Source organism: Bipolaris oryzae, assembly GCF_000523455.1.
Source record: "Bipolaris oryzae ATCC 44560 unplaced genomic scaffold scaffold_30, whole genome shotgun sequence".
NCBI classification, from domain to species: Eukaryota; Fungi; Ascomycota; class Dothideomycetes; order Pleosporales; family Pleosporaceae; genus Bipolaris; species Bipolaris oryzae.
The window spans coordinates 47795-63207 of record NW_006911306.1 but is presented as its reverse complement, the minus strand read 5'-3'; the positions used below and the strand labels follow the sequence as shown (position 1 = coordinate 63207).

The following is a 15413-nucleotide window of genomic DNA, read 5'->3' as shown; positions in this document are numbered from 1 at the left end:
CCACCTCCTGTCGCCATTATCATTCATGAATCGCTGATCAGTAACCATGAATCTGTGTGTGAGGGTCCGGTAGCCACGCAAAACAATCGCATGCATTAACTCGTTATACAATCGTCAAAACCATTAACGCATCAAGAAATCATCAAGTATCGTGCAATCCATCGTGGAGTGGAGATGTCGGTGCCCAAGAAAGTCATAAGAAAAGCGACTGCAGCTCATTGTTGCGTCGGTATGTCTCGGGGCACCAGAGTATCGTCGTTAAAGGGCATCGCAAAAAGGAAGAAAAGCATCGTAATCAGTCGTGATGGTGTCGAAATATCCACGAGAGACAGTACACGGTGGTGTCCACGAGTGGCCCATGTAGTTAGTGAAAAGTGCTGTATCGCATTAGCCATTCGCCATCAATAAACAAACAGTGAGTGGGTAACAAACATACCATCAAAGCCAATCCGGCCTGCCACCGGTTCTGAACCGACGACCAAGCCGCTTGATGCCGCTCACAACCTCGGGGTCGAGATCGGAAGATTCCACAAGGCTATATAAGCGCTGGAGCTCTATGCCAGTAATATCCGCTTGTATCTCTGCATTGCGGGCAATTTCCCTGGCTTCAGCTACGTAATCCTCGCAATTCTTGGCACATGAGGCGGCGCTGATGACACACTGTTGTCTCGGTGGTTAGCTGGGTGCTCTTTGAATGGAGGAGAGGGGAGGAAGTCTGGTTATTAGTTGTTGTTGTTATTATAGATACCTCTGCCATCTGAACAATGCGCTTACGCTCGTTCGAGTTGGGAGGCTGCGTATCTAAGCGTTCGATCATGTCTTCAATCAAGGTGCACGTGCTCTCTCGCTCAGTAGGTATGGGTTTCTTGTCTGAACTGGCCGCAGTACTGTTCAACTTGAGACTGGCACTGAGAGGTATGGGAGGGTTTTTGCCTTTGTCCTTCTTCTTCTGGTTAGGAGCAGGTGCAGTCTGAGGTCTGAACTCAGTCGGCGCGCCGAGGTTGATCATGGAGTGACTCTTTGTATCCCGCATGGCACTGGAGAGTGAGCTGCTAGTGACACTCAGGAAACCTTGCTTGGTAGTAGGCATAGGTTCCTCTGGTCTGGTGCGTGACTTGCCTCGACTGAAGATGTCGCGAATGTTGCGTTGGGCCTTGATCTTCTTCTCTGTCATACCGCGATCTTGCTTGTCCGACGACATATCTTCTGGAGCGGAGGGGGTCACCGAAGAGCCTATCAGGTGATCGTCAGAATGATATGATTGTCGCTGCTGTGGTGTTTCGTGGCTCGAAGAGCCCTCCTCGGTTTCAGACGTCACAGTATCCGCCGTCCTCAACCTTCCAGAATCGGAGTTGCGGACGGTATCGTGAGACTGTGCCGTGTTGTGCAATGACAGCGAGCTCTTACTGAAAGGGTTCATTTTCCAGCTTTTGGTATCATTGCCGAAGTGGTCCTTCAGATTTGGCGAGGACTTCGAGTTCATGATGCTTGTGATGGTCTTCCTGATCCCGGTCTTCTTCCCCTCCAAGACTGGCTCGTCGTCTGGCAATTGAGTGTATCCTGAAAGCAACACGGGAATTTCCTGACCTAAGAGTTAGTACCATCTGCAAAAAGCTCGGATTGACGTACCTGACGAGCTTCAGTGAATTCAAACACCTCTGGAGATGCTGTGGGCTTGGACACAATAATCTTGGGCTTCGAAGCGGATCCTGTGAGCTTCATGTGATGATATGAGTGGTTTGTAGTGTGAGTTGTGTTGTCAACGGCTGCCTCAACTACTTTGTCTTCAGAATTTGAGCTCGTAGCGGGTCTGGTGAGCGGTGACGAAGACATTGGTGAATGGCCGGCTGGGCTGACTTTTCTTGCAGGTTGCATGGAGCGAATTGGTGAGATCTTGACAACAGGGGTCAAACTCCTCAACGTCCTCACGGGAATCGCTGCTGGAACTGGAGGCGGATCTCTCAGTGGCGCCTTGGGCTCTGTAAGCTCCGCAAGGCGGGCCCTGAGATTGCTGGAAGAACGTGACTGCGGAAGGCGCTCAGTGAATATAGCTGGGATGGGTGGTACTTCTGGGATATCATCATCGGTGCCGAGAATGAAGTCATCGGCGTCAGCAGAGATCCTGAGTATCGGACCTGTACCTGTGTGCGTAGTGGCGTCTGCATCTGATGCATGCCATGAGAGTGGCTTTAGTCGGATGCTGCGCTCGTTACCAGTGCCATCGTAAGAATCTTGAGCCAATGAGTTTGAACGCGGAGAAACATTCTCTGGGTGAAGTACCGGCCACTTGCCACGTATAGAGCTCTCAGATTGAGCGTCTATGAGCGTACGCTGGGCTTTTGGCGGACTATTGGGATTAGACACCTGCATGATCGGAGGACTGGGTAGAGGCTTTCGAGCTGGCATGGGGCGAGAAAACTGAGAAGCACCCATAGGTGCTGCATCTGAGCGAGTTAGCAGCAGCGATTCTTCATCACGCAGAATTACAGCCATATCAGCGGAGATTGGGCGGGGATCTGTCATCACTGTCAGCGTCTGTTGCCAACTCTTGCGAGTTGGCGGTCCGTCTTGGATGGAGGTTTCGACGCGGCAGGAGGTTGATTGGAGAAAAGAGAGGATCTATCTGGGATTTACTATCTATATAGTAAAGGGAGAGGTTTGTGCACGGGCTTCTTTGCGTTCGCAGAGGCAGTGAAGGTGAGTGTGGATTGCCCAATCCAAGTGAATTGCAAACGCGTCATAACTCTGCTCTTTCTCGTGACCCAAACAAGAAAAAAAATCCATAGTCACTGCGAGAGACGCCTGCCTAGACTCTCCCTTTCGTGCTACCGGCATCTTTACGGTGTGGTGCTGAAGTCGCAGCAGATGGCTGTGAGAGTCACGATGTGTGAGGTCATTGACGCTTGGGCCACGGCTTCGGTTGGAGAAGAGGACAGCTAACGCGCCACCTTCACCTGTAATTGCAGGTCCAACGACCAACTCGGCCAACGCTCATTAAGGCATCATGGCGAAAACGTACAAGCAGATGAAAGAGGCGTGGGTGTCGGGACATACGGGGAGCTCTGTAGCAGATGTAAATATCGTCTCGCTCGCAATGCCTGTACTGTGCACGATTCCATTCTTCAAGCAATAAGTCTGTACTAACAATGTTAAGCTGAGCATTTTGCTATGGTCGGTCATACAGTCTCGTATGCGTTTGTTCACGCCTTATACGCCAGCAGCCCTGTTCATCGACTTTCTGCTCAATTGCGGAGCTACGCTGTTCGCAACCACCATCTACTCACCCTCTCCATTGATTCTCAACCTCCTCTTGCTACTCCCAGCAATTACACTATATGTCCTTGAGAAGCCTGCTCCAGCCAAGGAAGCCCCGCGACCGCCCAAGATTGACAAGTCTGAAAAGGACTCTAAACTGGATGCACTACCTGTCAAGCCGTTCATCACAAATTACCGTGGCGCAATGATGGTCATCACATGCGTTGCAATTTTGGCCGTCGACTTTCGCGTCTTTCCACGACGATTCGCTAAAGTCGAGAACTGGGGCACGTCACTCATGGACATGGGCGTCGGGTCCTTTGTCTTCACCGCTGGCGTGGTTTCAGTCCGCTCTTCACTCAAGCAAGGCACTGGCCGACCGCCACTATCTAAACGCTTGACAGCATCATTCAGACATGCCATTCCCCTTCTTGTCCTTGGTGTCATTCGACTTATCTCCGTAAAGGGACTGGACTACGCAGAGCATGTCACTGAATACGGCGTGCATTGGAACTTCTTCTTCACCCTGGGCTTCCTACCACCATTTGCTGCTCTTTTTCAGTCAGCATTTGATCTAGTCCCTTCGTATGCTGTGCTGTCGTTCGTACTGGCTGCCGTCTACGAAGTTGTCTTAGACTGGACATCTCTTGGACCCTACATACTTGTGGCCCCGCGTACAGATTTGCTCTCCAAGAACCGGGAAGGGATATTCTCCTTCTTTGGATATCTTGCGATTTTCCTAGCCGGCCAGTCTCTGGGTGCGTCTGCACTCCCTAGGCAGCAGCCAATCGCGAAAGACGCACCGATGACAACAAAACTCCGACAATCCACACTTGGGAAACTTGCGACTACATCTCTCGTCTGGACTGCGCTTTTCTACTTCTCTACAAGTTACTACGGCCTTCGATTATCCGTCTCAAGACGTCTCGCAAATCTTCCGTACTTTCTCTGGGTGTCTTCGTTCAACAGCTATCAAATCACTATATGCTGTGCGATTGAGACTGTTCTCTTTCCCAGCTTGTACAAGGCCACAAACAAAAGTGAGGAACTACGACGCACTAGAGACGCCACTAGTACTATACTGTATGCATTCAACCGGAATGGTCTTGTGGTTTTCTTAGTGGCCAATTTACTGACAGGTCTGGTCAACATGACTCTACCCACTTTGAACATGAGTATCATTGAATCGATGACGGTCCTCATAGCATACATTGCTGTCGTGGCTGGAGTCGCTGTTGTTCTCGACCATTACAATGTAACGATAAAGCTTTGAGTAAAGTTAGCTTGTGCTCAGTCTTACCAAAAACAACTTCTACTAATTCCAAATTCGCAAGTCTACTTCGATCTGATTGCCTTTGATAATATGACTGAGTATTTCTTTTATCTTATTCATCTCTCTTTTTGTGTAAAGCTGTATTATTTACTCATACTAACATGCGTGCACGATATCCATCCAACTAGCTCTTTCCTTCTTGTATACCCCACGTGACAGCGTGAACCCGCGTTTGCCAAGGAAAGCGACACGGAAAGCGACCGATGACCTCGCTGCACTTCTAATGCTCACCCCACCAACACTCATTCAGCCATAGCAGATTTAATTAGTGCTTCAAATGTGTACAAAGTTGCAGACATGTCGACACCGCAAGCGAAACGCCGTCGGCTGAACGAAGCCGCGAAAACGCTGCAGAAGCCATTCAAGTCTCCTTTCCGAACACCATTGAAGCCCAGTATTAGCGACGATCCGCCATCTTCAGATCCACCTGAAACAGAATCATCCACAAAGGAAAAACCAGGAGACAATCCCATCTGCGCAAGTTCTGTACATTCTACAAGCAATGCCGAACAGAAGGCCACTACGTCACCCTCTGGAAATGTTGCACCAGCACAAAGACCTGCATCGAGAGTTCCAAAGACTCTTGTGTCGCGACCAAACCCATCCACGCCTTCGAGACTAGCGTCAAGAAGCATGCTCTCTAAGCCTTCGGCTGCACGTGAAATAATGCAACTACGCAACGAGATTCAAATGCTCACCCAAGCCCAAACCCTTGCTACATCCACAAAAGACGACGATCTTATTGCATTAATAGAAAAATGGCGGACCGCAAGCCGTGCAGCAGCAGAAGAGCTTTTCGGTATCACTAGAGATCGAGTCAACAGAATGGGAGGGGTGGGCGCCTGGCAGGAGCGCGAGAAAGAGGCTAAGCAGCGGCAGATGAAGTGGGATCAGGAAGAGCTGGAAGCGGAGCGGGAGAAGATGAAGGAGGCGAGAGAGAATGGGGAGATTCCGCAGGAAGAGTATGATCGATTTGCTGAGATGGAAGGGGATAGGGAAGTGGAAGAGGAGAAGGAGACGTTTAAGAATGCGGATGATGTGAGTGATACTGGGGACGTGGATTACTATGAAGAGATTGCTAACTGGTGTTAGTCGTTTACTATGGATATGATGCTCAAGACACTCAATATCGATCTACAGCTCATAGGATATAACAAGGACGCGCAGAGGTGGGAGGGCTGAGCGATGCTCTTCAAGGTTGCATGGAACCTCGGCCCAGCTCTAGGGTTATGACTGATTTTCTCTAAAGAATGCAAAGGGATATTCAGCACTCACGCGATTAATGAATAAGTCCAGTAAGTTGGTACTCAGGCAGTTAATCTTTCTACAGATACTTACTCCACCAGAATTGTTGTTTAAGCTTCTACCCTCGTGGCAAGTCCTATTTACTATGCAGGTCCATAAGAAGATGGTATAACAATTCAAATGTAATACATGACCCGGGAATTTCACTCTACACTTCAAAGCTTTGCACCTGATGCAAGTACCTTTTGCACAAGCTCCAGCACGCGCTCGGCACTTCCCCTAAACCCTCACTTAGTAATGCATCATGCATGTCAATCAATGAAAAGCAACTTACCAGGAAGCCTGATACCCTGCTCCAGCATGCCCATAACAATGCACAACAGGTACTTTCCACTTGCCTACCTCGGTCTCAATCCTCACACCTCCCTTTCTTGACGCTGTTCCGTCACGTTAGCCTTTACCCTCAAAAGTCATTTCACTCCACCCCACTCCACTCCAATCCACTCCAATCCATTCATAAAATCAGGATAAACAAAAGGGGTACTTACGTCTCAACCCCACATTCCTCGCCAAAACCTGCACCTCCTCCGGCTTCCCTAACTCAGGACACAACTCACAGCACCGCTTCAATATGTCCTTTCCGAGTTCCTCATCCCACTCAGCACTCCAATTGTTGTCTTCTCGCGAGCCACCTAGAATGACGCCGCCGCCCAGCGGGCGTGGGAAGACGTAGGTGCATGTTGGGTCGATGCGGTGGGGGGAGCGAAGGTACCTTTTGTTTTTGACATTAGCAAAAAAGACTTTCCTTTGCATGTTACATGCCACATGGACTGCGTATATGGGGGAAGGGGGAAAAGAGGAAAAGGCATCACAATACCCCAGCCTCTCGTATTCATACATTCTCTCAATCGGAACTTTGGGCTCCGCAACCAGCAGCGTCTGTCCCCGCGTAGGGTACAAATTCGTATCGCGGATGTCTGTCAGAGACAAGGAACCGAGGCCTGTGGCGTTGACAAGGAGGGTCGTAGATGGTACATCTTCCAGCAACGAAGCAACAGATGTATAATGGCGGCGAAGCAATGTTATGCCCTTGGCTAGGGCTTGATGTTGTAACCTTTTTTCCATCATCAGCACACATCCACGTCAACCCTACTCACCTTCCAAATAGAAAGGGAAAATGGGTGGGGTGGGGGGAGAGAAACCACTGCAAATAAACCTGCGTATTAATCCTATACGTCCTCGGAATCTCAACCCCAAACACCGCACCTTGGGGCAACCTCCCCGCATCCAACTCCTTCAACCCCCCAACCAACTCATCATACCACACCTTCCCCGTCCCCACGCTCAGAATCCCCGCCTCTTCAATCGGCGTATCGAACACAACCCACATGCCCATCCGCCCCAGCCCCGTTTCGTTTCCCCCATTACCTCCCGTGACGTTTTTGGTTTCGCCCGCGTGAACGGCTTGGCAGCCAAACACGGCTTTCCCGTCGATGAGCTCGCCGAAGCGGCGGAAGGTTACCTCGTCGTATTTTTCGAGCGGGCCGTTGTCCGTGGCCATGGACGACCAATTTGCGCCGGCCCAGGGCGACGTGTAGGCGATGGAGCGGTCGCCGGGGAAGTGGGTTGCCGCGAGTGTGACTTGAGCGGTTGGATAGGTGTGGGAGAGGACGAGGGAGGTTGTTAGGCCGATTACACCCGCGCCTAGGATGAGGATATGTTGGGGAGATTCTTGGGGGGTTGACATTTTTCTTTTGATTTTTTTTTGAGGGTGATGGTGATGGGTGTTGTTTTGGGGGAGTTGGATTGAGAGTGCTAGTAGTAGCAGTAGTAGTACTAGTACTAGTGAATATTGGGGAATGATGGGGGATGGTGGAGCTAGATTTGAGTGTAAGTGAGAATGGACAGGAATGACCAAGTATATGGAAAATCAAATTTTAAGATCTGGCTAAGAAAGGATATGACTAGTTATATCTATAGCCTTGAAGTTCAGCTGCCTTATAATGGCAACTTGTCGGAATGATATGAGGGTCATGGAGTCACACTATTCCGATGCAGGACAGCCTATTCCGACGGTAAAGCAGGTTATGAGCCGATTTGGACATTGCCAATGGTTTCAATACATTACAGAGAATATTTACGTACCAAATCTGTTCCGATATGTAAACGGATAGTTCTTCAGGCAGACGTAAACTTCTGCTGGCGGTGTGGGGAAGATGAATCGGCGTTGGTGTCATGCCATGAGCAGATAGTAATGATACGAGGTCCGAAACCGGTATGGCGCTCCCGGCATGTCTTCACGAGTGCACTTCACAACACGATACGCCACTGCCAATCATGAAATCTATGTACTCAAATGAAATTCAGTATCATTAGGGCATACCGATTTGGATATGGATTTTGATAGACCAATCAACTTTTCAACACACCAAACCCATAGCAATAATCCACCACCAAAGGAACCCCATATAATACAATTCCGTCAACCCAAGCGCCGCGAACCGATTGTGAAACTCATTACGCCGTCTGCTTCATAAACCAGTCGGAGCTAGCATCAACCATGTAGTTCGTAATATTGGATTCGTTGCCAAAAGTGCCGTCAGGCATCTGCACGTTACCGTCGGGCGCAGGGTAGCTCATGACTCCGTCCATCGATACTGGGAGTCTGGGCATATTGAAGAAATCGAATACATCCAAATACTCAAGTTCGTTGGGTGCTGGTGTTCGAGCCGGAGTAACGGATGCCATCTTCGTGCTCTGGTTACTATTGAGCTTTGGCTGTCGCGAAATGAGGAAGTCCAAGTCAAATGCGCAACGTCGCATGTCCGCCAGGATCTTCACGGTCGAGGGCGTGACGCGTTCACCGTTGGCACCAGCGGGGGCTTGTTGGCTTTCTTGGTACTCTGATAGAACACGTGACAGCAGGCTTGCATAGCGTGTGCCGACCTCCCAGTACTGGCCCATGTCTCGAAGGGTGCTCACGAGGAGGTTAATCGATTGATCCACCCGATGATCAATGGTCGATCCATGAACCAGGAGAACTCGGGCAGCCACCCAGAGTGAGAAGGCAAATGGAGGGCCGAGTTTGCTCAGCAGCGCGTTGTCGCGCACAGTAGCGCATAGAGCAGTAATATTTTCAACGGCGCTGAGACACCTTTGACTTGCACTAAAAGACGGCGTAAAGATGGGTGATCTATGAGTGGGGTATGCTGCAGATGAATGCAAGCGGATGACGGTGCTAGAGGAGTCAGTACATCTGCTGGTAGAGTGAAGAATAGCGACTTACGTATGGAAAGCTGCGTGGAGCATGACCAAACCACTGTCGAGGTTTTGTCCCATGCCCGGCTTTGCGAATAGTCTGGCCGAGTTGCCGTATTCTTGCGGAAGATTGTACTTCCACTGCTCGATGGCGTTGTCGAGTTCTCGATATTCGCTCTGCCAGGACTCGACATCAGACAGAGACGTGATATCCACGGGCTTCTTCAAAAACTTGTGTATCCTTGTGAGAATGCCCAGAATCTCAATCAAGTATGAGAATGAGCCCAGATTCTCGGGTCTGTTCATGCTATAATCTGATCGTGCTGATGTATGGAACCACCTCGTCTCGACAGGCGCATTGCGTGCATATAAGTCGTCACGACACGGCAGACGACGGTCGATTTCCTTGTCGTCCAGAGCGAATTCGAAGGCAGTCGCGACCGTTGCGTACCGATCGAGAACGTAGACCATCCAGAAGAGCCTGCGCCGGCTCTCCTCCTCTATCCAATCCTTTGGTTCCGGCAGTGTCATGGCTCGCAGGGTATATATCGATGCAAACTGAGGAGCGACGCTTGGTGAATAGCTCTCAACCGACAAGCCCAGCTGGACCACGGAGCGAGTTATGAGCGCAAGCAGGTTCCATCCAGGCGGGCCATTGGAGCAGCCAACAACGTCAAGCGCAAGGATGACAAGGGCCTGCAGCGACTTGACCGAGCTGTTCTCTATGCCGTAGAGCAAAACCTTTTCCTTGGAATTCTTGTGGTATCGCGTGCGCTTCTCAGGCGTAAGGCGCTGATCCGTAGAGAACTTTACGGTTGTTGCGACAACCGAATGGAGTATGATTTTGTCGGCGTCATCGAGAGGCGTGTCTCCAAAGAGTGAGTTGAGAGTGCTTTGGCGGTGGAGGATCGGACACCAAGTGTTAATGTGCTTGAAGAAGAGGTCGACGAGCCCATAGAGCAGGTCGTAGGGAGGAAAATCTGCGTCGGCGTGGCCCAAGTTTCGTGCGATTGCGGGCTGAAATTGCTCGTTGTAGGGTGTGTAGGGCTCGCGCGTGAGGGCACCGCCCATGGCCGTCATGTCTTCGGGCGTGTAGCTGTGGCTGGCGACCGAGGAGGCGGGACGGTTGTCGGTGACGCCATTGCCGTATGTGGTGTGGATGGCACTCTGCGAGGGAAAGGTGGACTTTTGGATGAAGAGGGCGGTCTCGGGCCTGGGGACGTGAGGAGTGTGGACAATCGGCGGGCTTCGGAAGGCAGTGACGTGTTGGGGCGAGGGGCCGGAAGTCGCGACCTGGTTGTTGGTGAGGTGGTTGATTTGCGACTGCTGCTGCAAGAGGAGAGCTTCGAGCTTATCTACAGGCCGTGGTTGTCAGCTTTCGCTTGCTTAGTGTGGCGGATACGAGGATCTGAGTAATTCTTGAAGCTGGAGTCGGCCCATGGGGATACCTCGGCTACATATTTGCGTGTGTTTGTATGTACCCGACGCGGCAACTTACCAAGTCGCGACTCGAGTTCGCGCCCGTAGCCAGCTCGGAGGCCTGGCTTCTTACGTGGGAGGTAGACCTAGGCGTGGTTGAGTTTGCAGCGAGCACACAGGAGGCGGGCACGCTCACGCATGCCGAGTGGTTCTTCAGACACCACGAGCAGGCTGGCGAGACCCTGTCGCATTTCACTTTTCGCTGTTCTACACGGCGTCAGAAGATGAGACGGCGCGTGCATGTATACACCTCCGCATATACATATATGCTTCTGCCATGGGTGACTTACTGCATGTCTCGCAGCTCACGGAGAGCGGCCGCTTGCGCTTGTTGGATGCGCTGGCCTGGCCGCGGTCGTTGGCATCGTCGTCGGTGGAGCGCTCATCGCCACTCCAGTCATGGCCTTGTTCCTGAGAGTGCGAGGAGAACTTGGACGTGCCGTTTGGGCTTGCAGCTTGCTGGTGCGAGGCAGTGGCATCCATGGTGGACGATGCGACTGTGGGCGTGCAGCGGTGCGCAAAGGTTCGGCAGAGCGAAGACCGAAGTACAGCCCCGCCCGCGGCCTCCAGCCGTTACCCCAGACACTGGCGGCGGCGGCCAGACGGCGCCGATTGGTGGCCTCGGCGCACTCGGGGCAATGCTGATCTGCACCACCGGCCCATGGCCCTGCCCAAGCTTTCCCAATCATGCAGCCTTGCGCGTTGCCCTCCACTTGACGCTGGGTGCAACAGCGCCCGTCGCTCTCCTTTGTTGCACGTCGCAGCGAGATGGACCGAAGTATCCTCTTGCTGTGCATGTAGCCCACCATGGCCCTGCACATGATCCAGAGCCATTGAGTTCAAATATCCCCCACGTGCAACTTGCTACAGTCTGCCCCTCCTCTGTGCCCCCTCTCCCTCGTACTCGTCCAGCTTTCCCCTTCGTTCCCGACCAGAGTCACAATGGCTTCTACACAAACTTCTGCCACGGCGCGCTCATTCCCTACCATCAAGCATGTGCGCACCTTTGTAACACAGGGCCCCGGAAGTGGCGGAGACTATCACAATGTCGCTGGTGGCCATTGGCTCATTGACAGCAAAATCTCAACTCCAATGAGCCAGTATGAGCAATACCGCAAGTCGAGAACGAGCTGGGGAATCAATGTTCTGGGCTCCTTCTGCGTTGAGATTGAGGCCAGTGACGGCACCAAGGGCTTTGCCACGGGCTTTGGAGGCCCACCAGCGTGTTGGCTGGTTGCTGAACACTTTGAGCGCTTCTTGATCGGCCAGGGTGAGCATCTAACAAAAAAAAACCCCCCGGTACAAGCAGTGTTGACAAGATGCAGATCCCAGAGACACCAACCACATGTTTGAGCAAATGTACCGCGCCTCCATGTTCTACGGCCGCAAGGGTCTCCCCGTCGCCGTCATCTCAGTCATTGATCTCGCCATCTGGGATCTGCTTGGCCACATTCGCAACGAGCCCGTGTACAAGATGCTGGGCGGTGCCACACGTGAGAGACTCAACTTTTACTGCACCGGCCCTGAGCCAGCAGCAGCAAAGGCAATGGGCTTCTTTGGTGCAAAGGTACCGCTGCCCTATGGTCCTGGTGAGGGTGTCGAAGGCTTGAAGAAGAACGTCGAGTTCCTCACCAAGCACCGTGAGAGTGTCGGCCCCGACTTTCCCCTCATGGTCGACTGCTACATGAGCTTGAATGTGCCATACACAATCGAGGTGGTCAAGGCAACCGAGCACCTCAACCTCAACTGGTGGGAGGAGTGCTTGTCGCCAGATGACTCTGATGGCTTTGAGCAAATCAAGCGTGCTCACCCCCGGATGAAGTTTACCACGGGCGAACACGAATACTCGCGCTACGGCTTCAGGAAGCTCATCGAGGGGCGTAACCTGGATATCCTCCAGCCAGACGTCATGTGGGTTGGCGGCATGACGGAGCTTATCAAGATCTCAGCCATGGCTGCTGCGTACGACATCCCTGTTGTGCCCCACGCCAGCGGGCCCTACTCCTACCACTTTGTCGTCTCCCAGGCGAACTCGCCTTTCCAAGAGTACTTAGCAAACTCGCCAGACGGCAAATCCGTTTTGCCCGTATTCGGTAACCTGTAAGTGTCAACATTCGTGCTCTTGAAAATGTCTTCTGACCATCTGTAGCTTCACCAATGAGCCCATTCCCACAAAGGGCTATCTCGATGTCAAAACCCTCGATCTTCCTGGCTTTGGCCTCGACCTGAACCCGCATGCCGGATTGATCGACGCCACCCGCATCCTCAACCCTGCGCCACAAAAGGCCCTGAAGCCGGCCGAACCAGAGAAGCCGGCCGAGGCCAATGGGAGTGCGTAATGTTTGTATAACATAGCGGTGTTTATGGAGTTGTGTACATGTTGGTTCGGGTGGATTTCTTGGCTTGATGCATTGCGCTGGAGCACCAGATGTTTGCTTCTTTTTGTTCGCTGCTGGGTGGCTGGTGGCGGTCAGCGGCTGCATTTCCATAGCTTCCGTCACATGGTAGCTTTGAACACTGCAGTGGCAGCAAAAGCATCACTTGCAGATAAACAATACATATCATGTCATGTCTATAATTAGTAGTGACTGGTAGGCGCTGACGATCTCGCAAGCCTCGATCTTTGCCCATGTGCAGCAGGGACGCAAGCCGAGTGGGGCGACACGAAGCGTCAGAGCTGTGCTGTAGCCAGGTCCTGTACTTGGACACGCGGTGTGAAACCTGCAGCTCTGCCTTCTTTTTTTTCAACCACTCTTTGTGTACTTGTAGGCGTCCACCCCCTTCAATCAATTGCAATTGTTGTTCCCCTCATCACAACTACCCCGCCACAACCCCGCTTCATCATGGAAGCCATCAAGGATACCGTAAACAGCGCGCTTGAGAAGCTTCACATCGGTGGAGCTGCCCAAGGCACTCCTGCTAAGGAGCCATCAGAGGCCGAGTTCAATGAGCTCAAGGCCAAGTACCAGAAGGCTGGCCAAGATCAAGTTTTTGTGCGTGCAGCCTTCTCCGACTCCCATATTTTGGAGCATCTCAATGGATTTGATGAGCACCAGATGAATTGCAATCCACAGACTCGATACTGACTTCTTCTCCATAGGCTTTCTACGACAAGCTATCTACTGCCGAGAAGGCCTCGCTCTATGAGCAGCTAAGCAACTTCAACCCCGAATACATCAACGAGATCACCGAACGTGCCCTCCACCCTGCACAGACCGAAGCAACTGAGAACAAACTCGAGCCTCTCCCCGAAAATGCCACATCTTCAGTCCTCGACTCTTCGCAGGACGACCTCGACCAATGGTACAACAGCGGCCTGGAGTTCATTGCTAACAACCAGGTCGCAGTTGTGCTGATGGCCGGTGGCCAAGGCACCCGCCTAGGAAGCTCAGCTCCCAAGGGATGCTTCGACATTGGACTCCCAAGCCAGAAGAGTCTGTTCCAATTACAGGGAGAGCGCATCAGGAAGGCCGAGATCCTGGCTGCAAAGAAGCACGGCAAGGAAAACGTCACCATCCCATGGTATGTTATGACTAGCGGACCTACCCGAGGACCTACCGCCGAGTTCTTCGAGAAGCACAACTACTTTGGCTTGAAGAAGGAGAATGTCGTCATCTTCGAGCAGGGTGTCTTGCCATGCATTTCAAACGAGGGCAAGATCCTCTTGGAAAGCAAGTCAAAGGTATACCTCGACAATCCCCCAGGCGTGCCAGCCAATAACACATCAGAATGGTACTGACACAGGACAGGTCGCCGTCGCGCCTGATGGTAACGGTGGTCTTTACCAAGCCCTTATCCAATCTGGCGTCGTAGCCGACATGGGTAAGCGTGGAATCAAGCACATCCACGCCTACTGCGTCGACAACTGCCTGGTCAAGGTCGCTGACCCCGCCTTTATTGGCTTCTCTGCGTCCAAGAATGTCGACATTGCCACCAAGGTCGTCCGCAAGCGCAATGCCAAGGAATCTGTTGGCCTCATCCTCCAGAAGAACGGCAAGCCAGACGTAGTCGAGTACTCTGAGATTTCGACCGAGGACGCAGAGGCCAAGGACCCCAAGGACTCTGAGCTACTCAAGTTCCGTGCTGCCAACATTGTCAACCACTACTACTCATACAGCTTCCTCGAGAGCATCCCTGCATGGGCCAAGAAGCTGCCCCACCACGTTGCTCGCAAGAAGATTCCTTATGTCAATACCGAGACTGGAGAGACTATCAAGCCAGAGAAGCCCAACGGCATCAAGCTTGAGCAGTTCGTCTTCGACTGCTTCCCATTCCTTACCCTCGACAAGTTTGCCTGTATGGAAGTAAAGCGCGAGGACGAGTTCTCGCCGTTGAAGAATGCCCGCGGCACTGGAGAGGACGACCCCGACACGAGCAAGCAGGATATCATGACGCAGGGCAAGAAGTGGGTCCAAGCTGCCGGTGCCACGGTTGTCAGCGAGGACCCCAAGGAGGGCATCGAGGTCTCTCCATTGATTTCTTACGTAAGTTTTCCTAGTGCCACTGCCCCCGTTGCATGTATTGTATACTAACTGCAGTGCAGGGCGGCGAAGGCCTCGACTTCCTCAAGGCGAGGACAATCAAGGCTCCCGCTGTCATCGAGTCGGAAGACTAGACGGTGCTGTAGCATAACCGACACGATACCTTTTCGTGCATTCAGTCGTACACTGCGTACGGTTGTAAAGATACAATTTCTACTAGCACGGAGATTGCAAAATCATATATATATATGAATCAACATGAACATTGAAGCCAATGTCCTGGATGTCTAGCATGGGCACATGCAAGTCCATTATGAGTGGATATGTGGAAAGTTTCGTTGCTGTATATACCGAAGAAACGA

General features: G+C 52.0%; 6 protein-coding genes across 6 annotated transcripts; 3 read left to right on the top strand and 3 right to left on the bottom strand.

Moving 5' to 3' along the window:
• Window positions 1-215: 215 nt before the first annotated feature.
• COCMIDRAFT_24337 (uncharacterized protein) lies at window positions 216-2493 on the bottom strand (the record flags this gene model as incomplete). Its single annotated transcript, XM_007687472.1, has 3 exons — window positions 216-377; window positions 662-1582; window positions 1630-2493. 3 exons carry the CDS (start codon window positions 2491-2493, stop codon window positions 216-218), a joined length of 1947 nt encoding a protein of 648 aa, XP_007685662.1.
• A 511-nt stretch (window positions 2494-3004) lies between these two features.
• COCMIDRAFT_34688 (uncharacterized protein) lies at window positions 3005-4528 on the top strand (the record flags this gene model as incomplete). The annotated part of the gene is made up of 2 exons (XM_007687480.1): window positions 3005-3100; window positions 3155-4528. The coding sequence occupies 2 exons, from the start codon at window positions 3005-3007 to the stop codon at window positions 4526-4528; spliced, it is 1470 nt and encodes a 489-aa protein (XP_007685670.1).
• A 357-nt stretch (window positions 4529-4885) lies between these two features.
• COCMIDRAFT_89117 (uncharacterized protein) lies at window positions 4886-5770 on the top strand (the record flags this gene model as incomplete). Its single annotated transcript, XM_007687505.1, has 2 exons — window positions 4886-5626; window positions 5681-5770. The coding sequence occupies 2 exons, from the start codon at window positions 4886-4888 to the stop codon at window positions 5768-5770; spliced, it is 831 nt and encodes a 276-aa protein (XP_007685695.1).
• Window positions 5771-6048: 278 nt separating this feature from the next.
• Window positions 6049-7580, bottom strand: COCMIDRAFT_89225 (uncharacterized protein; the record flags this gene model as incomplete). Its single annotated transcript, XM_007687504.1, has 5 exons — window positions 6049-6112; window positions 6168-6270; window positions 6382-6605; window positions 6711-6947; window positions 7036-7580. 5 exons carry the CDS (start codon window positions 7578-7580, stop codon window positions 6049-6051), a joined length of 1173 nt encoding a protein of 390 aa, XP_007685694.1.
• Window positions 7581-8350: 770 nt separating this feature from the next.
• COCMIDRAFT_24334 (uncharacterized protein) lies at window positions 8351-11053 on the bottom strand (the record flags this gene model as incomplete). Its single annotated transcript, XM_007687471.1, has 5 exons — window positions 8351-9071; window positions 9120-10446; window positions 10590-10656; window positions 10707-10777; window positions 10861-11053. 5 exons carry the CDS (start codon window positions 11051-11053, stop codon window positions 8351-8353), a joined length of 2379 nt encoding a protein of 792 aa, XP_007685661.1.
• Window positions 11054-11512: 459 nt separating this feature from the next.
• COCMIDRAFT_89043 (uncharacterized protein) lies at window positions 11513-15185 on the top strand (the record flags this gene model as incomplete). The annotated part of the gene is made up of 7 exons (XM_007687503.1): window positions 11513-11840; window positions 11890-12670; window positions 12720-12901; window positions 13421-13563; window positions 13671-14252; window positions 14320-15054; window positions 15114-15185. 7 exons carry the CDS (start codon window positions 11513-11515, stop codon window positions 15183-15185), a joined length of 2823 nt encoding a protein of 940 aa, XP_007685693.1.
• Window positions 15186-15413: the final 228 nt, after the last annotated feature.